Genomic DNA, 24,764 nt, shown 5'->3' with positions numbered 1-24,764 from the left:
TCTTCAAAGTAATTTTGGAAATTACGTTGTTTTTATTCTGTTAAGGTTTTTTTAACCAACAGTTTAGTATAGATTCGAAATTATTAATTTCGAACCGTTAACTATTATTCTTCAGACCCAAAAAGTAATAATAATTTTTTTAAAGATTACATCAGATCGATGGTATATCTGACAGAACTTTTTGTTCTGTTTTGACCCCCGTTTCATACTTTTAAACCTTATGATTGATATCTTGTATGGTAGTTTTAATATTTTATTGATTTTAAATCGTAGGTAGGGATATTTCAAATTTGTTGTGTTATAGTTACCGCGTGCAACCCTGTACAAAGGTGACTTTGTAGGTTAGGCCAGTTGCGTTTGTTTGCGATAATCGTGTCCTTCCACTCTCTCAAGGTCTGTCAGCCAATAACTTTCCCTTTCCTCATTTATTATTTAAAATATGTTCAAACATGAGTGAACACGAAACCAAGAAGTCAAAAATGTCTTCGCTTGCACAGCTGAAACAACTTACTACTGTGGTCGCCGATACCGGTGACTTCGAAGGTTTGTTTTACAATTATTTTGTTTATTTTAGACACATACCGTGCATTTACCACATGATGTAGTTATCACTTTCTAATATAACCGGTTTTTACTATTTGTGATTTGATTGTAACTTTATTGCTAAGAATTTTAAAATAAGTGCAGAACTTATAAAAATTTAACTTGAATTGAAAATAATCTGTGTGATTATGTTTTCTTTATCTACCTTGTGCATGAAAAGTATAAAATTGGTTACACTTTTAAACAGCATATGTTTTAGATAAGATCACAGTTTAATATAATATTTTAATTTTTTTTTTGGGACGGAGGTATAAGAAAGCATATGATTTCGACTGCGTATGAAAGGAGTATGGTTTTTGCTTTTGTCTTCACTCATTTTACTGGTTTGATGCTGGTCGCCAAGATTCCCTATCTAGTGTCAGTCGTTTCGTTTCAGTATACATCATACATCTTACATTCCCGACTATTTGTCTTACATATTACAAACCTTGCCTGCCTGCCTGCCAATTTTTCCTATCTACCTGTATTTCCAATTTCAAAGTGACTGTTTCAAATGCTTTTTGGTCATCTATTTGCTGCAACACCTCCTCATTTGTCACTTTATCCACCAATCTGATTTTTAACATTCTTCCGTAGCACTACATTTCAAAAGCTTTTAATCTTTTCTTCTCAGGACTCTGATCGTCCAAGTTTCACTTCTGTATAAAACTATGCTCTAAACATATACTTTCAAAAATGCTTCCTGATGTTTTAATTAATTTTTGACGTAAGCAAATTATATTTCTGACTGAAAGCTCATTTTGCCTGTGCTATTCAGCATTTTATATCGCTGCTGCTTCATCCATCTTTAGTAATTTTACTTCCCAAATAACAAAATTCTTCTTCCTCTATTGTCTTTTCTCAACCTATTTTTATATTTATCGATCCATTACCTTGTCTCTACTATATTTCATTACTTTCATTTTGTTCTTGTATATTTTCACACGGTAGCTCTTGCAAAGGACTTCTTGCCATTCATTGTTTATCGTAAACCTTTTTTACTCTCTGCTAGAATTACTAGAATCGCAAATCGTAGCATCTTTATTGTTTCACCTTGCACTGTTACTCCAGATCTAAACCGTTCTTTAATATCATTAACTGCAAATTCTATGTAAAGATTAAAAAGTAACAGGTATAGGGACATCCTTGTCTGACTCCCATTTTTATATTACCGCTTCTTTCTTATGTTCTTCAATTATTACTGTTGCAGTTTTGTTTCTGTAAACATTAGGAATTGTTCTTCTATCTCTATACTTAAGCCCTAAATTTTTTAAAATGCTGAAAATTTTATTCCAGTGTATGTTATCAGATGCCTTTTGTAAACGTATAAAATGGCGTGTATGTTGATTTGTTTTTCTTTAAATCTTCCTTCTACTATTAATCTGAGCGCTAAAATCGGTTCTCTTATTCCTATACTTTTCCTAAAACCAAATCGTTCTTCTCCTTAACGCTTCTTTAACTCTCCTCTCGGTTATTCCGTACAGAATTCTAGTTAAAATCTTTTGATGCATTCTAGTTAGGCTACTCGTCGTGTATTTTTCATATTTATCTGCTCCTGCTTCAACAACACTTTTTAAAGTATTACACACCAGTTTGTATAATCTATCTATCGCTTCCTTACCTGCACTGCACAGTAATTCTGCAGTTATCCTGTCTATCCCAGGAGCCTTTCTCCTATTCAAATCCTTCGATGCTCTATTAAATTCAAATTTCAGTATTGTATCTCCCTTTTCATCCTCTTCGACTTCCTCTTCTTCCTGTATAACAACAGTTTCTAATTTATTTCCTCCGTATCTCTTCAATGTATTTCACCCAACCGTTAACTTTTTTTCTTTCATATTATAGAAAGGCATTCCGTCTTTATTTAATGCATTATTAGACTTCCTGTTATAGTATTTCTTAATTGTCTATAGGTCCTTTTATCTTTTTCTTCGCTAGCGTTCTTATACTTTTTATGCTCGTCCATCATCTGCGATATATTTTCTGATATCCAAGGTTTTCTACCGGTTTTTTTTGTTCTGCGTAAGTTTTCTTCTGCTAATTTAAGAATCTCCTTTTAAACATTTTCCCAATTTTCTTTTATATTTTCTACTTTATTGTTTTTACTCAGACCTCTTTCGATGTCCTCAAAAATCTTTTTTGCCTCCTCTTCCTCAAGCATCTAAATTCCACCCGTTCATCTGGCAACTTTTCTTCAGGTTTTTAAACCCCCAATTTACATTTCATTATCGCTAAATTACGGTTCCTATCGATATCTGCTCCTTGATATGCTTTGCAGTTGACATGTTGATTTCTAAATCTTTGCTTAATCGTGTTCTAATTCAAGTAGGTAATGTTCTTTTGGTACTTACATATTATAACAGCTCCACTAGAAAGACAATCTGTAGTCATTTAGTTGTTAGATGGCACCACTGAAAGGTTATATTGAAATAAGAAAATAAATAAAATTATAAGTATAATCCAACCAAACTTAACTATGCTCGCTAGTTAAGGTTTAAGTTTAGGCTGAGTTTGGTTAGATTATATCTATAATTTTATTATTGTACTTTTGGCTCCATCTAACAACTAACTGACTAACTACAGATCACCATTATGATATATAATTACCATTCTTTTTGTTAAATCTTTCTTTAGCTATTGCTTTTGTTTTTATTTTGCAATCGTCAATTGTTAAAATTCTTCGTAAGTATTTGTAATGTTTAGTTCTTCCTGTTGTGCAGACAATAATTTGTTTTATATCCTCGTTACTTTATTTTTCATATTTATTGACATTCCATATTCTGTAGTGTCTTCTAATTTCAAAATCGACTGTTGAATATCCTGTGCTTCACTCCTAAAAAAAAAAGAAAACCCTTCATAGGTGAAACTTTTATAGTTTACCTCTTCTTCCGCTACACTGATCCTTTGACTTTCTAGATATTTTTCATTATACCTTAAATACATTTGCGTTAAACAAGGTCAATAATAAGAACAATATTTCCTGCATTCCTTTTAGTAGGTCAGTAGATTAAGTATGCTTTATTTTCATAGCCATTTTACGATTCATTAGGTAGAATTCTTTAATCTTATATCTTTACATTTTTACGATGAAATAGTAATTCTAGCCGAGAGTAAAAAAGGTTTACGATAAACAATGAATGGCATGAAGTCCTATGCAAGAGCTACCGCGTGAAAATATACAAGAACAAAATGAAAGTAATGAAATGTAATAGAAATAACGAAGATGGACCGCTGAGTGTGAAATAGGAGGAGAAAAGATTATGGAGGTAGAAGAATTTTGCTATTTAGGAAGTATAATTACTGAAGATGAACGAAGCAGGAGCAACCTAAAATGCCGAACAGCACAGGTGAAATGAGCCTTCAGTCAGAAATATAATTTGTTTACGTAAAGAATTAATCTAAATGTCAGGAAAAGATTTTTGAAAGCATACGTTTGGAGCGTTGCTTTATATGGAAGTAAAACTTGGACGATCGGAGTATATCTTGAGAAGAAAAGATTAGAAGCTTTTGAAATGCGGTGCTATAGGAGAATGTTAAAAATTAAATGGGTGGATTAAGTGACAAATGAAGAGGTTTTGCTGCAATTAGGTGAAGAAAGAAGCGTTTGGAAAAATATAGCTAAAAGAAGAGACAGACTTATAGGCCACATATTAAGGCATCCTGGAATAGTCGCTTTAATATTGGAGGGACAGGTAGCAGGAAGAAATTGTGTAGGCAGGCGATGTTTGGAATAATGTAAAACAAATTATTAGGGATGTAGGATGTAGGGGGTATACCGAAATGAAGCTACTAGCACTAGATAGGGAATCTTGTAGAGCTGCATCAAACCAGTCAAATGACTGAAGACAAAATTTGAAGTATCTTACAAAGAGCAGATATCTTTTGTATTCTTTGCCGATTCAAGCTCAACAAAACAATTTACAAATGTAAAGTGATATATAATTTTTATAGTAGAGTCCATATAGAAATTCATTTGTAAATGATATGTATGTCAGCAGAAATAAACATCGAGGTTTTGTTTTTACATGATGCAAACTCTTATGTATCATTTAAAAGATAGTCAAAGTATATTTTTTTGAATTTTGGTACATATGTACCAAATCTGTAGTTTCCATTGTAATATATTAAAAATGTACATGGAAATTGTATAAGAAACAATTATACAATTGTTATAACATTTGTATAATTGTATAAGAAACACGTATAATGTTGTTCCTTTTGAAAGAACCCTAATGTTTTTTTCAAATATTAGAGTTTGTTATTTGGATGTTGTTTATTTCAGTATACAGTTAATGGGCATCAATTCAGTTGAATTTGAAGCTTTTATGATTATTATAGGTTTAGGAAATACAGAGAATTAGGGAATGAGATTTAACATTAATTGTGGAGTCCTGTTTAACTACTTAAAGGTGATTTTAAGGAAAATTAATAAATTTGGACTGTGTTGCTATTTTTAAAATTGCCAGTTTAAAAAAATTAATTTGCATTCCTTAAAGGTGGAGTGATAAAATAACTTTCATTGTAACAGACTTTCATTTTTTTTGCTTTTCAAGATATTTGAAAAATGAAATATTTATGAAAATTTAGTGACAAGTGATTCATCTAGGATTTTTGTTTTTGTCACTAGATGATTGTGAAGGAAATGTTTCTAGGTAATGGCAGTGAACGTCTATCATTCCAAAAATCATCAGTTAAGATATTTATTGTATGTTTATTGATGTGATAAATATAACGGTAATTAATTTATACTTTTACAATTTTTAATTAGATTAATTTTAAGATGTTGCTTAATTTTGTTATCTTAGGTAAATACGTTAAGAGTGAATAAATAAAAAAAAAAACATATAAAACTGATATCAGTTTGATTTATTATTCTTCTAACATATGATTGATGTTTGTATTGCAGTATAAAATTAAATTCATTGGAAAGTTAGTTTTAGTTTTAGATATTATACAAATTGAGTTTTAATATTTCATTGTAATAGAAATGTCATCTTCATTAGAGCAATTAAAGAAATTTACAACAGTTGTTGCTGATACTGGTGAATTTGAAGGTAATTTTCATTAACATTATTCTACTCCCATTTTAAATTTGCTGGCTTCTTATTAGAATGAATATGTAATAGTAATGGAAGCATAAAATGTTTTCTTGTTACTGGAAACTTAAATTGAGATAACACATAATACATTCTTATGTGTAACCTGGCATACAAAAAATAAATGTACAATGTACTAACTTCTTGCTTATCGTAACTATTTTGTTTTTTTTTTTGGTGTGTTTTAAGCTTAACACTATGTTCTTGTTTGACGTGTAAATAATATCAAGATAAATTATATTTGTGAAATAATTATCTAATTATTGGTACAACATTACTAAAAAATTAATATTGCTGTTTTTCTATATAATGAAAGTATTGATAAGATTTTTACTTATTGATAAGCTATTAATTTTTGTATTTTGTTTTATTTGTATGTTATGCGTAATTGTTAAAATTATTATAATTTAAAGTTCAATTACACATAATTTTCTCAAATTCTGTTTACTTCTTACTTTTAAAAGTGAAATTGTCATAAGTATTTTTAAACTATTTGATAAATTTTATTTTTTATATTGTTTGCTTTACAAAATTTTGTTAATAATTCTCAATGGTGTTCTGGTAAACTTGTCTCGCTGAGAAAAACATGTTGTTTGGAGCATTATTTATAATATTGCAGTATTTGTATTGTTGCATAATGGACCCTTTTCTCCTTTGCAATTATGTCTTTTATCAGTAAGAGTTTTGTCTGAAATTTGTTATCATTAGCTTTGACAAAATTGTCTATTTGGTGTTCATTTCTGTTTGTAGAGTTGACTTAAAGAAATTAACTTTATCCAAGCCCTGAATCTTCTACTTTTGAGTATGCTTTACTTGCAGGAAGGTTTTATTTATTAAAAATAGTTACATTTTTGAATCTGCGATACTATCTATTTTTGAACCGTCTAAAAATCATCGATTAACTAGATAGTCAATCTTGATTAACTTCATTAATGTTTTAAATTATATTATTTAACATTTTAATTTAGGTGTAATGTCCTAGGTCAGCATTAACCTGGAGGTTGCGGTCAAAGGCGGTTGTGAAATTTGCCTGCAACTTTCACCTAAACAATAATAAAATCATTTTACAAGAAAAAAGATTATATATTATAAACATTTTACTTAAATCTATAAGTACACGTGTAAAGAAAATAATAATTAATGAGATGGTTGCATTTGTTTTTCATTTAAAAGTTTCTCCAAATCTGGATTTTTGTTAGAAATGCACAAAAACAGATTGTTTTCAAGTAATAAAAGACAATTCCTATATTTAGTTTTTAGTGCAACGATAGACGGTAAACACTTTTCACAGAGGAAACACATGACAAAAGGAATTAATATTTTCAATGCTTCTTTGTCTAAATCCATATTCACTTTGACGAGCAAGCCAAAACATATGTAAATCTTCAGATGTGAATTGTAGTTGTAATGTTTTATCTGACATTTTGATGAGCCGGTTGTGAATCTCAACTGGTAACTTAGCAACTACAACAGTGTTTTCACTTAATGGATTTAGTACCCATCTCTTTGATAAATCATTTTTATCATCTAGGAAATACTCCACCGAGTGAATCAAGCAATGTGAAGTTTACTATGATCAGGGGGGGGGGGGGGGGTTGGACATCTTAGCTACTGTTAATGCTGAGATAAGATGTTTCAATTGTACTTTTATCAATATGGCTTGATTTACAAATAGAAGCCGGTTGATTTCTCAGAGTATGTAATTTTCTTTTGAAAAATTCCAAGGGTTTGCTTTTTTGGTCTGAATGTTTAGTTTCCAAGCGTCTAATTAATTTGATGGCTTCATGCTTTCATCGGAGAGAACTTGAAAGCAAACAGTGCACTACGGCTTTCCATCCAGTGAGATAAAACCATAATTTAAATAACTATCATTGTACAATGACAGTTATTCTACAATGGATCTAAAAGACAACCTCCAGTAAAACCCATGAGGGCTAGGAACAGAGGGGCTGGTGTGGCATGGTGACCGGATTCATCACTAGGTGGGTGGGTGTCTTTTTCTATGGGGGGTCAGGATATCATTGTACAATCTTGCCCTTTTACCAATTGGTTCAGTGGATATAGATGGGTCACTCTGTTACACCGTTCGGCCACACACTAAAAAACCAAAACCTTTATTATTATTATTTTCAATAAAATTAAAAACTTAAATAAAGGCACCAGATGCACGATTCGCATTCGAAACTAAACTGACATTCTGCAATCTCTTACACCTCTTTTATACTGCTAAGAGCACGGTGTGTTCAAATGTATCATATGCATGTTTGAACATGATGCTCTCACAATGAATATTATGCAAGCAGACCAAATTACAAGGAGTTTGTATACATAAAGTAGGAATCTATAAATCGCTCATGTTTGTATACTTCATACATGCATTTTCATAGCCATTGCTATTAACACAGCTAAACGGTTTTAAGTAGGTTTCATCGGGTTGTGGTTGGTGAAGGGGGGGGGTCGCCAATTCATTTTATATTGTTTTTTACTTTTTGGGGATCATGAGCAAAAAAGATTGAGAATCATCGCTTTAGGTAATACTGGCCTTTTTTTATCAAGTAGTTAATTATGATGACATTATAACGTTTTTGATGTTAATATTTTAGACTATGTTTATTTCAATTTAGTCGGGAAACTAATTTATCGCTTACTTATTTATTTTATTATTTTGAAGAAAGATGATTTGGTTATTAAAACTAAGTTTCTATCTTTTTTATTCGGTTATTAAAGGAAAGAGTAATAATTTCTGTAGAGGTGTTTCAGCATTAAGGATTGTTATGCATTTTGGAAAACAGCTTGATACAACATATTCTGCATCTTTTAATTATTGCCAGAACAATGTTCCCCTTTGAGTGCCACACATTCAAGCACGGTATGTTTTGTCATCTCAGGTGACTGATTACAAATTTTATATGTAATATCACCTAGGAGCAAACCTATCGTAGATAGATACTTCTGAAACAGGCATGTGTTTATTAATGAAAAGATGGAACTCGCTTAAGGTGCACTATCAACTGGATAAGAGTGTTCAAGTTGGGCGTATTAGGATTTTATAGAATAATATCTTCCCTAGACTTTTTTTATTCTAGATTTACTTAATTTCTGTTTTAGTTGCAGTTAATGTTACAAGCTTATCAGCCATTCCATGTTTAAGTTTCTAATCTTGGCACCTGGTACAACTCCACCTTGTAACGATAAAGAGAAAAGGAATGCTTGGAATCTCTCCATTTCAGTTTAGAATTAAACTGTATTAGCCAACTATTTCAAGTGCTGCCTGAATATCATAGTTAAAAATCAGCTTGTTTCACTATTCTGGTTAACTCGTAATAAAATGTGATTATAAGAAAAAGAAAAATATTTAAAAATTAAGTATTTGTAATCTTTAGTAGAAATATTCTTCAGCTTAATTTACCTAAACTACATACAAGATTTAAAAATTATTTTTGATGGGTTGATCCATTTTGTTGAAAAATTAGTCTTGAACTTAAATAGAAAAAACGTTTATTTTGTTAGTCGGCTATATTTACATAAATAGTGCTTACTACTGCAAGGTTTACGAAACTATAGTAAATTTGCAGTGTTTCTATGTTACTCAACATTTTCTCTGGTTAGTATATTAGCTAACCTATATCTGTGAATTATGATGTGAAAAAGAGCTCAAGGATATAGAAAAGCAGGAAATGAAGACCACACAGCAGGTATTGGTACAACCCCTTGCAAATTTGGAGCAAAACTTTCTTCTTAAGACCACTTGAGAACTTGCTCAGGGTTCTTAAAAGAATATCCTTTAAGATATGCGGCACGGTAAACAATTTAACTCTAACTTACGAGGTGCGACAATAAAGTAATGAGACTAATGTGAAAAAAAATGTTGCTTACCGTTTTAGTCATGTTTTGTGTTGTCTCCTTCAAAGTAGTTCCCCTCTGATTGCACACACTTATTCCAGCGCTTCTGCCATTGATGGTAACATTTCTGGAACTCATCTTCTGTAATATCCTCCAAGACCCTCGTCATAGCTTTTTGGACATCTTGTGTTGTTTAAAAATGGTGTCCCTTGACCGCCATTTTGACTCTTGGAAATAAAAAAAGTAGCACAGAGCGATATCTGGTGAATAAGGTGGCTGTGGTAGTACTGAAATTTGTTATGAGGTTAAAAATTGGTGTACTGCTTCACTAAAACTTTTATGCCACCGAAAAAACTTGAGCTCTTGACATAACCTCCTTTCCAAAAGCCTTCTGAAGCTTACCATAAGTTGTCGTCGCGTTTTCACCTGATTTAACGCAAAAAGAAATGGCATACCGTTGCGCAATATTTGCGGTTTCATCTCTGTGACGAGAGACACAAACACGTGTTCACTTATTACAGCACAAATCACGACTGAGCAGTTGCATCAATGTGCGGCTTGGTCTAGAAATAGCTTATAGACTAGGTCAAAGATGGTGTGCCTACGCAAGCTGCAGGGTTGCCACATCTTGCAAAGAAAAATCAGTCTCATTACTTTATTGTTGCACCTCGTAGTACCTCACAATATTAAATATTATAAAGTTCTGGGTAGTTATGAATGAAATAAATGGTTTTGCTAGCGTATAAAAACTTATTTTATAGTGAAAATGACTCTAATAATTTCAGAGAGAATTTTTTAGTTTATAACTGTAAATTTATAGTTGTTCTGTGTATACTTTGTATATTGTTGACAGACCTCATTGTAGCAGTCCATTTGCAGCTTGCAGCATATCCACCTTGGCACTAATAACAGCTGTTGTGATATGTTATTACAAGTTATCTATATTTATAGGAACTGGAGGGATAAAATCTCTTATTTAAAACCTGATACAAAGTAGTTACAAGACATTAAATCTGAACTTCTTCGAGACCAATAGTTTTTTGCAATGTTTTTGTTTATTGAATAGCCAATCTGAACTCTAATGGATAGTTAACTCTACTCTACTACTTCTCTACTGAATAGCCAGTCTAGATTTTGAACCTTATGTGCGTCATTGCACACCAGTTAGTGACATCTCCATCACATATAAGAATGAAGGTATCACTGTCTTCTTGAAGTTGAAGGATTAGACACTTACTTCATATGTTTGAAGTAAATTCTTACAGTTGTTATTGCTTTGTGAAAAAAGAATCGCCCATACAGTTTTTCGTGGAGTGTAGATAAAACACATTTACTTTAGGTGAATCACATGTGTTCTGTATTATTTCTTTAGGATTTTTTGTTTATTGTTCCGTACATTGTGATTGTTAACTTTTCCTTTTATATGAAAGCATTATGAAGGATTTTATTGTCGTCGCTTAAGTGTAACACTGCAATTTACATGAAATTGTTTTCAACCATTTCCACAAAATTTTCTCACAAACGGTCGGTTGTGGAACTTGAACTTCAGAAGCTGATGATAGTAGATTTGTGTGGATTTAATCAGTTTCTCGAGTGAACATGATCAATTTCTTCCTCTGATACCAATGATGTTCCAGAACATTTTCATTTTCAGAAATACAGCATCTTTTAGATTATTTATTTTAGTCATTGATATATTGCCTTGTTAGTGAAAGTTTACTCACCATTGTCACTGTACCAAAGTTAACAGTGTTTTTTCAAATTATGTTACATGAAAGTCCTTTACAGGACTAAAGTGTATCTTTTCATAGTGTTTATATGGCAGTGATCATGATTTGCTTAATCATTTATATAGCAACACAGGCTGATGTCCGTTAACAGTTACTGATTGATGGTAGTGAGTTTTGTAGTGTGTAAAAAATACCAGACTGAGACTCTGAAACTTTGAAACTCTCAATGAAAGGCAGAAACTCTATTACTGTGCCTCAGATATTTGCACCAGCACAGTGTCGCAGTTGTTGTACCAGCTTAAAAATATCCTCTGTAAAATGTTGTTAATATTTCTGTAGCCTGGCGGTAAAGGACACAATCTCCATTTTTACAATTTTACATAAAGTTTGAAATTCACATTTTATAATTTCCTTTGTTCGTCACCATCCTTCCATCATAACTTTTTCTACTAAAATATCATTTTTAGGTCTACTTTTATAGATGCTATCGCATATTTATTAATTTTTGTTTTGTATTTAAAAAAAAATATAATTATTAATATTATTATTTTTTTCTCTTGTCCAAATTTTTGTTCTTGCCGTAGCAATTGTCTGACCCTAATACTATTTCTTCAATTTCTGAATCTGGAATGTTTTGTTCAGCCCATTTTAGAATGTAAGAAGCTATTTCATTACCACCACATCCTGCCTTAGTTTCAACCCACATCATACAAAATGAAGTTGAACATTGGAATCGTAAATTTTGAAATTAAACATCTACAACTTCCTGCAGTAGAAAATTTTCGTGTTAACCATGTGGTGTTTGTAAATCAGCTGTCAACGCTTTTACTGTTTGGCTGTTCCTTGTATCTTGTGTATCTTTACTTTTTTTTGTTATACTGCTTCTAATCCTTAATTTACTATTCATAATTACTTTGAATAAATTTTTTACCGTCTGAAGTTAATTCACACTTTAATTTTGCTAGATATGCATCAGAGGTATCGGTTTGTGCTGCTTAAATGACAAATTGAATTTTTTGTTGAATATACATTTATAAAAAGCTATAAAGCCACTTTTTTGCTACTTTTTCTTTACCTATATTTTTTTCAGTACGGAATTCTTAATACAATCATTATAGTTTCTCTAAAACACACTTCAAAACTCTAAAGACACTTCAAAACTGTTTCTTAGTTTTCAAGTGTGAATAGAAGCTCACATATTTCGGGATAACATTTATGAGTAGAATAATATTTTGAATTATTTCTTCGTGTGTTTTCGTGACAGGTATATGCCATCCTCTTTTGTCTATTTCTATGATCCCTCCCGATTCTTTTTTTTAATTGTATTAATTACAACTATTAGATATAGCTAGTGTCTTTAAAAACATCAGTTTACTCACCCTTATTTTTACATCATTTATGATTAATCTATAAGGAAAAGAATTTTCTTTTGATTTTCTACCGTCCATACCTCTAGATCTTTTTTTGGTCTTACTTCAGTGCAGGATGCAATGAACTGTCCTTTTAAATTGTGTCCCTTTCTTGAATCCCAGTAAGCCTTAAAAATTTTGTTTCATTATAATTCAGTATTTTTTGGTAACACTTAATTTTACACAAAGGCTTAATTTTTTAATAAGGTACTTTAGTAGAAAATGTTATGATGAAAGGATGATGATGAGCAAAGTAGATTAGAAATTGAATTTCAAAACTTCAAACTGCTTTACTGTAAAACTGTAAAAAATGGAGATGGTTCTCTTTATGTCTGGACTACAGGATTGTTCTAAGGTGTATAATGATATCTGTACTTGGTTGTTGTTTACCAAAATAAAATTTGTACTTGTAGTCATTTTAAAAGTAACTATCGTGTTTATTATTCACAACTGGAGATAGTGGTTTATACCACTAGAAAGAATACAAAGAATGCTATGTGATTTACTTATAAATGCATTTTCGACAAAAATGGAGGCGCTGTCCTTTACCTCTGGGCTACAGATTTATATCTGTGTATAAAATTAATTTTTTTTATAAACTAACAATTGTCAACCTTAATATTTCTGCATGAAAAATCAAAAACATCTGACAAACAATACCACATTATTCCAGGCAGAACAGTAATTTATTTGCTACAATAATGATTTTCATCCAGCCATGATTAAATTGCCAAATTTAATATATTTTATAATTTTACTATAAATTATAAATTTGATTTTTGTACCCTTAAGTAATAATTATTGTTTTTCTTATAACATTCAATTTTATAATGAAGCTATTAAAATATAAAATAATTTACATATCTTTTTGAAACTTTATGATGGAATAATTGTGTTGCTTCATATTGATTACAGTTGCATAATGTAATAGTATTCGGTCTAATACTAAACTGTTAAATTTATGAAAAGTTTTTAATATTTTGTTTGTGAAAAGATTACAAAGTATTTTAATTATTATATCTTTTAAGTCAGCACATTCACTTTGGATAATTATTTTATTTACTTTTTTTAATAAGATTATTATCTGTAGATTCATGATTTAATAAAAAAAATTAGACTAATTACTTAAGGCTTTATAATCAGATTAGTTACTAGCCTTATTTTGTCAATTTTTGTGTGTCTTATTTTTGTCTTTTTGTGCGTCAGTAATAAAGTGAATGCTTACTGTTAAAATAATTTTAATAGTGCAGGTATTTGAACCCGTACTTTTTTTAAAATAGTTTGGTCACTTTAAACACTGATCTATCAAGGCGATTAAAATTACTATTTGGATGGACCTAAATTAGTTAACAGTAAATGACATTACTATCAGATCTGACAGTACCATAACACCTGTCAGGGATTAGTATCATGGAAATAAAAGGGTATATGAAAGAATGGAAAATGCCAGAGGCTAAAGCTATGTTTAATAATTCTGTTTTCCATAGATCATAAAAGTTAAAGGACATCTGGTATAGTTTGCTTGTTGTTTACATTCATTATTAGCAGATACAATGGTTGTCACAAATAGTTTAGCATCCATTTAGATCACCCTTCACTAGCATCCTTTAATACCAGTTATTGATACTGTCAAAGCATCAGGATATAAAAATTATGCTGAATTCTCAATAATTCTAGACAAATTAATCTTTTTCTAATTAAAATTTACATTTTGTTAAATAAAAGATGTTTTAATTAATTTAGAAACTGCTGAATTAAATTCTTTTTTTATATAATTTGATAAGTTTGTTCCTTTGTTTAACTAAGTAGCAAGTATTCAGTGAAGGAGCTGTTTTCTAAGTCGACTCAGAGGACCAGTAAATCAAATAAGTTTAAAATTATTGTGACTTACCAGATGATATTGTGTCAATGGGTACTTTTTATATTGACATTTTTTGTGTTGCAGTAAGATTATATTAAAAACATATTAATTTAATTTTTGTTAACGAACAAATTTATTAACTTTTAGAAATTTTTGTGCCAGCATTTTTTTATCAGATTTTACTTTTTTCTTTAAAAATGTTAATTAAAACATTAACATTTTATAAAATTTTTAAATGTATTGTCTAAGGGGAAATGTAATTATTATCCTTATTTTTCTGATTGTTAATTGAAATTGTAGCAATCGTACATCTAAAATAGATTATTTTTGGTATCTCTTTAAACAAACATCTCTGGAAAGTTTATTACAAGAATTTTTAGTGGTGTATTGAATTATACATGTCAGTGTAAAAAGTTGTGAGGGAGTAGAAGCAACTTTTACAATAAATATGCTTATGTGTAAGAGAGTTTCATGGAAAAGGTATCTAATGCTTAGATAAAAATGTAAGAGAAATGAATGCGCATAAAGACCATTAGAAGAGGTAGAACAGAAAAATTGAACAAGCTCCTAAGAACCTAGATTAAAAAAAGTAAATAAATAAATATGAATGAGAAAAAGGCAAAAAGTCAAGAAAAAATAAAATTCTTGAGATCAAGATAAATCTACATTCAATCGTTTGACCGTTTTTGGACAGTTACTTTTTTAAAAATATTGATTATATATTTATTATTGCTTATTTTTTGTAGTTTATAAGTTCTTATTGCAGTTACTACATCTAACAGATGTTCTTTTATTAGGTGTATTTACTTGTAGGTACTTTTATTTTTAGTTATAAAATTAAAAATTAGAGGGATTTATGTATAAACTCTTACACTAAAGTGTAGAAGTGATCAAGTACTATATCTAATGATTTATATAATGATAAGTTTACCACCAAATTGTAAATAGTAAAATAAAGAAGGAAGAGAGTGCGGAGAGAACTCGAGTAGCTATGGGGACGGTGAAATGGGTTTCTTCTTCCTTCCTTTTTTTTATTAGATTATGTGTAGGAAATATTGGGATAGGTATTAAGGTAAAGTTGTTGGCAAGGCTTCATCCAAGAAATTTAGTCAAAATATTGTGTGGAATCCCAGTTTTGCAAGAATATGTACATATTTTATTTTTTACTTTAGTGTAGAATAATCTTATTGATTTATATTTACTCTATAACCCTTTTCATCTGGACTAGATAGCACCAAACCTGTTCCAGATGAATGAAAATCTGATAATCCAAATATCTTGTATACAGTGTTCAGTTAAATATCTTGTATACAGTGTTCAGTTAAATAACAAAACTGTATCTGCTCATTGCTGTTGACATAAGGCAAAATAGATTATAGTTTAATCCACTAGTATGTTCTTTCTGATGATTGCAAATAAAAATTTAGTGAGCTGCAGTTTGAAATTTAGCATAAGCAGTAGTGGTTCTTCTTAACTTGTAATCATAAGATAATATGATAATAATTTTTGATCTTAATAAGATAATAATCTTATTTTATCTTAATAAGATAATAATTTTTGATTAAAATCATTATCACTGATGAGAGTTGGGTTTTAATTGTAATTTCAAGGTGAAACAACGGAGCTCAGAATTGTGATTAACATAACATCTGATAAAATAGTACCGTTGTAAAAATCTAGAATGAGAACCAAATCATATGTATATATTGATCATTTTTTTTATATCAGAAGAGATTGTTCAGCAGTAATATATTAGTTCCTCAAGGAATTATAGTCACAAAGTAGTTCTGTGAGGAGATATACAAAGGTAGTGGAATAAAATTTGCTGAGTGTGATATGAAATTATTGATTCCATAAATTTTCAGTTTTTATGATACTGTACTTACCCATATTTTTGTTAAAGATAGGGCATTTTTTGGCACAAAAGACGATTTTAGTCATTGAAAATACCCTTTGACTGACCTGGCCCCTAAAGAATGCTTTTTGCTACCTTAATTCAAAATAGTCATGAAATGAATGTAATATGTGATGATAAAGAACATCGAACTGTAGTGAGAGATCAGTATGATAAGTTGTTTCAAAAGGTTTCAAACACCTGTAGCAAAAAGATGTACACAGAGTGTTGATGTCACATTGGGGATTACTGTGAAAATAAATTGCAATGTTTATTCTGTTTTATAACAAAAGGATCAGTCTTGTTATTTAGTTGACATATAGTGTAGCCTATTGAAATCACAATAAAAATTTGAGACGTATTTCAATTTGTTTAAATGTATTTACTAATACATAAATATAATTTGTTACACAAATTCTAATATTACTTACATAAGATCAGTTTTGAAGGAATAGACCTACAATACGATCACTGTCACCTTGATTTCTTCAAATGAATAATGAAAGAGTTCAACGTGGTGTTGTGACTATAAGTTATGCTTGTATATTAACATTATAATCAGATGAGTTTGTAATTTAGATTATTTTATTTACTGTTGAGTAATTATGAAAAATCAAAATTTTCTAATTTGAAAAATTAAATGAATTTGATTCACTGTATTATGTACGTTTCATCTAAAATGCTCTAGAAGATAAATGGATCATTTAGGTGGAAGAAGAATAGATTACAAGTTTCACAGACGACATGGGTTTTTTTTTAAATTAAAAGTAATAAGAGTAGGAGACAAGTCAATGAAAATCTGTTTTGGGTATTCTATTTTAATTCAACAAATGATCAGTGCATCACTATTTTTGATTTTCATATTATTTGGTGTTTGATAACTACCCACCTAGTAGCGACCAAAAAAAATTTATATATTTTTTTTCAAAAGTTTTTCCTTGAGTAATAGATTATTTTATAACTTGACAAATGGTCCTCCTCCTCTATGAATCATGAGACCTTGCCGTTGGTGAGGGGGCTTGAGTGTTCAGGGATACAGAGTAGCTGGACCGAAGGTGCAACCATATCGGAGAGGTATCTGTTGAGAGCCAGACTAAGGAATGATTCCTGAAAGAGGGCAGCAGCTCTTTCAGTAGTTGTTAGGGGCGTGAGTCACAATGACTTAAACGGCCGTATCAACATCACTCAGTTCTCTGAGTACTGCGCAGCTGAAAGCAATGGAAAACTACAGCTGCTTTTTTTCCAAGAAAATGTGGCTCTCTGCATTTTCACATAGCAATAATGGAGGCGCCTTCCTTGGTAAAATATTCCGGAGGTAAAATAGTCCCCCGTTCGGATCTCCGGGTGGGGACTACTAAGGAAGGGGTCACCAGAAAATTAAAAAATAACATTCTACGAGTCAGAGCGTGGAATGTTAGAAGCTTAAAAAAGGTTGGTAGGCTAGAAAATTTAAAAAGGGAAATGGATAGGGTGAATGTGGATATAGTAGGAATTAGTGAGGTTCGGTGGGAAGAGGAAGGCGACTTTTGGTCGGGTGATTTTAGAGTAATTAATTCAGCGTCAAATAATGGGCAGGCAGGAGTAGGTTTCGTGATGAACAAGAAGATAGGGAGGAGAGTGGAGTATTTCAAAACGCATAGCGATAGAATCATTGTAATAAGGATAAAATCAAAACCTAAACCGACAACGATTGTTAACGTTTATATGCCTACAAGCGCCCATGATGATGATGAGGTAGAGTGTGTATACGAAGAGATTGATGAAGCAATTAAACACGTAAAAGGAGATGAAAATTTAATAATAGTTGGAGATTGAAATGCAAGCATTGGAAAAGGCAAGGAAGGAAATATAGTGGGTGAATACGGGCTGGGCAAAAGGAATGAAAGAGGGGACCGACTTATAGAGTTTTGCACGAAGTATAATTTAGTAATTGCCAACACCCAATTTAAAAATCATAATAGAAGAATATACACTTGGAAAAAGCCAGGCGATACTGTAAGGTATCAGATAGATTATATCATGGTTAAGCAAAGATTTAGAAATCAACTCGTTGACTGCAAAACTTACCCTGGAGCAGACATTGATAGCGACCATAATTTGGTGATAATGAAATGTAGATTGGGGTTTAAAAACCTGAAGAAAAGTTGTCAGATGAATCTGTGGAATTTAGAGAAGCTTGAGGAAGAGGGGATAAAGAAGATTTTTGAGGAGGACATCGCAAGAGGTCTGAGAAAAAAAGATAAGGTAGAAAATGTAGAAGAAGAATGGGAGAATGTTAAAAAGGAAATTCTTAAATCAGCAGAAGCAAACTTAGGCGGAATAAAGAGAACTGGTAGAAAACCTTGGGTTTCAGACGATATATTGCAGCTGATGGATGAACGTAGAAAATATAAGAATGCTAATGATGAAGAAAGTAAAAGGAACTATCGGCAATTAAGAAATGCTATAAATAGGAAGTGCAAACTGGCGAAAGAAAAGTGGTTTAAAGAAAAGCGTTCAGAAGTGGAAAGAGAAATGAACATTGGTAAAATAGACGGAGCATACAGGAAAGTTTAGGAAAATTTTGGGGTACATAAATTAAAATCTAATAATGTGTTAAACAAAGATGGTACACCAATATATAATACGAAAGGTAAAGTCGATAGATGGGTGGAATATATTGAAGAGTTATACGGAGGAAATGAATTAGAAAATGGTGTTATAGAGGAAGAAGAGGAAGTTGAGGAGGATGAAATGGGAGAAACAATACTGAGATCTGAATTTAAGAGAGCATTAAAAGATTTAAATGGCAGAAAGGCTCCTGGAATAGACGGAATACCTGTAGAATTACTGCGCAGTGCAGGTGAGGAAGCGATTGATAGATTATACAAACTGGTGTGTAATATTTATGAAAAAGGAGAATTTCCATCAGACTTCAAAAAAAGTGTTATAGTTATGATACCAAAGAAAGCAGGGGCAGATAAATGTGAAGAATATAGAACAATTAGTTTAACTAGTCATGCATCAAAAATCTTAACTAGAATTTTATACAGAAGAATTGAGAGGAGAGTGGAAGAAGTGTTAGAAGACCAATTTGGTTTCAGAAAAAGTATAGGGACAAGGGAAGCAATTTTAGGCCTCAGATTAATAGTAGAAGGAAGATTAAAGAAAAACAAACCAACATACTTGGCGTTTATAGACCTAGAAAAGGCTTTCGATAACGTAGATTGGAATATAATGTTCAGCGTTTTAAAAAAATTAGGGTTCAAATACAGAGATAGAAGAACAATTGCTAACATGTACAGGAACCAAACAGCAACAATAACAATTGAAGAACATAAGAAAGAAGCCCTAATAAGAAAGGGAGTCCGACAAGGATGTTCCCTATCTCCGTTACTTTTTAATCTTTACATGGAACTAGCAGTTAATGATGTGAAAGAACAATTTAGATTCGGAGTAACAGTACAAGGTGAAAAGATAAAGATGCTACGATTTGCTGATGATATAGTAATTCTAGCCGAGAGTAAAAAGGATTTAGAAGAAACAATGAACGGCATAGATGAAGTCCTACGCAAGAACTATCGCATGAAAATAAACAAGAACAAAACAAAAGTAATGAAATGTAGTAGAAATAACAAAGATGGACCACTGAATGTGAAAATAGGAGGAGAAAAGATTATGGAGGTAGAAGAATTTTGTTATTTGGGAAGTAAAATTACTAAAGATGGACGAAGCAGGAGCGATATAAAATGCCGAATAGCACAAGCTAAACGAGCCTTCAGTAAGAAATATAATTTGTTTACATCAAAAATTAATTTAAATGTCAGGAAAAGATTTTTGAAAGTGTATGTTTGGAGTGTCGCTTTATATGGAAGTGAAACTTGGACGATCGGAATATCTGAGAAGAAAAGAATAGAAGCTTTTGAAATGTGGTGCTATAGGAGAATGTTAAAAATCAGATGGGTGGATAAAGTGACAAATGAAGAGGTATTGCGGCAAATAGATGAAGAAAGAAGCGTTTGGAAAAATATAGTTAAAAGAAGAGACAGACTTATAGGCCACATACTAAGGCATCCTGGAATAGTCGCTTTAATATTGGAAGGACAGGTAGAAGGGAAAAATTGTGTAGGCAGGCCACGTTTGGAGTATGTAAAACAAATTGTTGGGGATGTAGGATGTAGAGGGTATACTGAAATGAAACGACTAGCACTAGATAGGGAATCTTGGAGAGCTGCATCAAACCAGTCAAATGACTGAAGACAAAAAAAAAAAACCATTTTCGTCACTTTCCATGAGCTTGTAGCATTCTTATTTTACATTATACAGAGGTCAAAAACGGCTTTTTGGAATGAGTAAAGATGGAACTTCATCTTAGTGTACTCAAAATTCATTTTGTTACATGACCAAATCTTGTATTGTTTACTGAAGTTACGTTTACAAATTGTTTGTTTTTCATATTAAATAAATAATTAATGAATAATGTTTTTCAAAATAAATAATGCAGGGCTTAGGGTAACAGGCCTGTTTTTTACCTTTTAACTCTTAGGTACTAGAAGTAATTATAAAAAAAAATTTAGTAATACTTGCTTATAATACTTGCTTGAAATTTAAAAAAAATGGACCAAGACCTAAAAGAAATGGGTTTCTTATTTTTAGTAGAAAATAAGTTATTTTTATTTACAATATCCTGAGGCTTAAATATTCTAGATTAATAAGATACAGATACAGGGTACTTGCATATTAACGCCACCGCAGCTACAGATTTATTTAAAAACAAAATAGTCAATCTGATTTCGGTGGAAAATGAACAGTCTCTTTATTAATTTTAATAAATGGTTATTTATATTTTATAAATATAATTTAACCAAACTTAACCTACGCTCGCTTGACTAATTAACACCGTAATTTTTTTAGTATTTATTTAATAAATTCAGTAATTATTGCAATTATTTATTAAAATTAATAAAGAGACTGTTTTGAATCTATGTTAAACTCTATATCAGCCCATTTTCCACTGAAATCCGATTGACTACTTTGTTTTTAAATAAAGCTATAGCTGCGGTGGCGTTTATACGTAAGTACCAACGGGGTATACCATAGAGTGAGTAATAAAATTAATGAAGCTTTTATTATTTTCTGATGGCATAAATAGTTATGTTTTTTTTTTTTTCATTTTTGCAGCGATGGAAAAATATAAGCCAACAGATGCGACCACAAATCCATCATTAATTTTGTTGGCTGCTTCGATGCCACAGTATAAACATCTTATTGAAAAGGCCGTGGATTATGGAAAGAAAGTTGGAAAGTAAGTTAATAGATAATTCTGATTAAATTTTTTTAATAAAATTCTTTTAGTATGAAAAATGTTAGTTAAGAATTGTTTTTTCCGCTTTGCTTATCTACAAGTAAAGCCATATATATACTCACAAGCAGTTTGTCTGAGATGAAAAGAAATAGTTAAATACTCTTTGTTATGCTGCACCTACTATTTGTTTTTAGATAATCTCTATCAAGCCATTAATGAGAAAACAATTCTATTTAAAGAAGATAGAAGATAGAGGTTACTCAATATTCTCTGTGTAAAAAACTCAAGAGAATATTGAGTAACGTAATTAAAAAAAAGGAAAAGAAATATTAAATTAGATATGTTATTTGATAGAACTTCAAAAGTAATTATTAGTAGTATAAAAAAATGATCATAATTGCATAAATTAGTTTTTCTTACAGGTATTCTCTATAAAATAATAAATCATATAGAAATACTGAACACTCGTAATTTTTATGAAAATAATAAGAGAAAGTAAACCTTTCTTGATTTTATCCATAAATAGTACAAAAAGATTTAAAAAATCATGTTTTATTGTTACCATCAAAAACATCTGCCAAAATTAGTGTTTCCTTTTTTTATTGAAAAGTTTATTTGAATTGGCATCAAAACTCTGCAAATTGTAAACTTTAAGTTTTGAAAGCAGTAGATCTATGACTGCATTCAAGAAATCTAGTGATTTGTATATTGAAAACAGAAAACTGGAACTACAGTGGTTTAGAATAGCCTATATAGAAAGTCTATTGTTTGCCCCATTAAGTCTAAAATTATTGAACATGTAATGAAAGTAAAGGTGCTAGTTTGTTTAATATTAATAAATTTTTTAGTGAGAAACAGCATAGTTTTCTAAAAGGTATACATAACACTGATGAACTTAATTTTTGTTTCCTAATGTGCGATACGTGATTTTAATCTATTTTTTAATGCTGAAAACGAATATGAACTCAGAATCTTTCTATCGCCCACCATTTTTGAAAAATGTTTAAATTTTAATTAAAGGATTTTTTTCATTTTTCGATGTATAGTTAGCATTTTATGCTTCTACATTGTATTTTGTTAGCCCATTTTTTATTGTTTAACTTTGTTGACATAATTTGTAAGCTATAAATAAACAATGCTAGATAAAGAATTAAATCATATCATAGTCACATATTATATGACAACATATTTAATACTGAAGAGTGAGCCTTCATGGACAAATTAATCATGTTTGTGCAGGTCAAAACATGTAGCTGAAAATACAACTGTGTTGTTTGTATTAAGCACTGAATTTAGGAATGAATTAATTTTTTTCAGTCTTATTGCTATCTTAAGTTTGTTAACAGCGCATTGTCATAATGCCTTGAAATTGTGTAAATGATGTGGATGCCTTTTGTTATGTATGTGATGAGTTTACTGTAAAATCAAATAGAAAAAAACAATACATCTTTAATTAAAAAAGCATATCATTTGTACTTTCAGTGTAAAATTGATGATCAGGAAAAGACATGGGCTTCTCAAATAGTTTGCACTAATTTCTCTGTGTATTTAAGAGGATGGCTTAAAGTTACAAGAAAGGCTTTGTCATTTGGTGTACCTATGGTTTGGCAGGAACCAAAGGATCATGTAACTGATTGTTACTATTGTTTAACAAGTGTCTGGAATTTCTAAAAAATTTAAACATACTGTAAAATATCCTTCATTGCAGTCTGCAAGCAGGCCTGTACTTCACAGTGAAATTATTCGAGTTCCTGAGCCATCTGTGAATGTATGTTTTAAAAGCAGCGATGAAGAATCTGGCAGTACTAAAGAAGACAACTTTGATTTTGAATAATCTTCCAATAAGCCACATCTTATATCATAAGGTAAATTAAGTTACTTGGTTAGGGAGTTAAATTTATCAAAAAATCAAGCTGAACTGTTGCGATGAAGACTGCAAGGTTGGAATTTACTTCAAAAAAATTTTGAACTTTTGAAACCGACAAAAAGAACTTTCTCAGTACTTTATTGATGAAAATAATTTGGTTTATTGCACAAATATTGACGAGCTTATGTTGCACTTAGGACAAGTTCATGAACCTGAGGATTGGTGCCTTTTCATAGATTCGTCCAAGTATAGTTTAAAAGTGGTTTTACTACACAACCGTAACAAAATTCCTTCGATACCAATTGCTTATGGTATTAATTTGAAAGAGACATACGATGTGATGAAAGATGTTCTTGAAAAAATAAATTATAAAAAACATAGCTGGAAGACATGTGGTGATTTGAAAGTTATACCTATTTTGTTAGGTATGCAGTTAGGCTATACTAGAACATGTGTTTTCTTTGCGAATGGGAGAGCCGAGCTAGGGATAAACATATAAACATTATGTTACGAAAGAGTGGAAGAAACGAGGCAACTTAACTTCAAATGAGAAAAATATTATTCATGAGCTCTTAGTTGAACCCAAAAAAATATTTTTACCCCCTTTCCATATCAAGCTAGGACAATGAAAAATTTTGTAAAAGCAATGAAGAAGGATGTCCTGGTTGTTGTACATCAGGCAGAAATTTCCAAATGTAAGTGAAGGAATAATTAAAGAAGGAATATTTGTTGGTCCTCAAATAAGAGAGTCGGTCAAAGATGATGTATTTAACTCAACGTTAAGTAATGTAGAAAGTTAAGCTTGGGCTTCATTTTAAGATGTTTGCAAAACCTTTCTCAGCACAAAAACCTGACAATTACCATGGTATTGTTAATCAAATTCGTACTTCATGCAGAGGTATGGGATGTAATATGTCTGAAAATACATTTCTCCCCTCAAATCTAGATTTGTTCCTGGACAAGCTCAGAGATGTAAGTGACAAACATTGTGAACGTTTCCACCAAGACATTTCGGTGATTGAAAGCCACTATAAAGGGAAATGGAATACTAACATGCTAACCAATTACTGTTGGACATCGATTCGAGATGTGCCTGAGGCTGTTTATAAAAGAAAAGCATCAGCAAAATCATTCAAACACAGGTATGGCCACGCAAAATTATAAATTAGACAGATTTTAACTATATTTTCCCTTAATC

At 30.9% G+C, this 24,764-nt stretch overlaps 1 protein-coding gene across 1 annotated transcript in view; it reads left to right on the top strand.

Moving 5' to 3' along the window:
- The first annotated feature begins 337 nt into the window (after positions 1–337).
- Positions 338–24,764, top strand: part of Taldo (transaldolase) — a 53,448-nt gene continuing 29,021 nt past the window's right edge. The window contains exons 1-2 of the mRNA XM_075378309.1: positions 338–543; positions 21,576–21,699. Of these exons, the coding sequence (XP_075234424.1) occupies positions 450–543; positions 21,576–21,699 (218 nt within the window). The 5' untranslated portion in view covers positions 338–449. The remainder of the gene's footprint in view (positions 544–21,575; positions 21,700–24,764) is intronic.

This window comes from Lycorma delicatula, chromosome 11 (assembly GCF_047948215.1).
Source record: "Lycorma delicatula isolate Av1 chromosome 11, ASM4794821v1, whole genome shotgun sequence".
Taxonomy (NCBI): Eukaryota; Metazoa; Arthropoda; class Insecta; order Hemiptera; family Fulgoridae; genus Lycorma; species Lycorma delicatula.
This window is presented reverse-complemented; position numbering and strand designations above follow the sequence as displayed.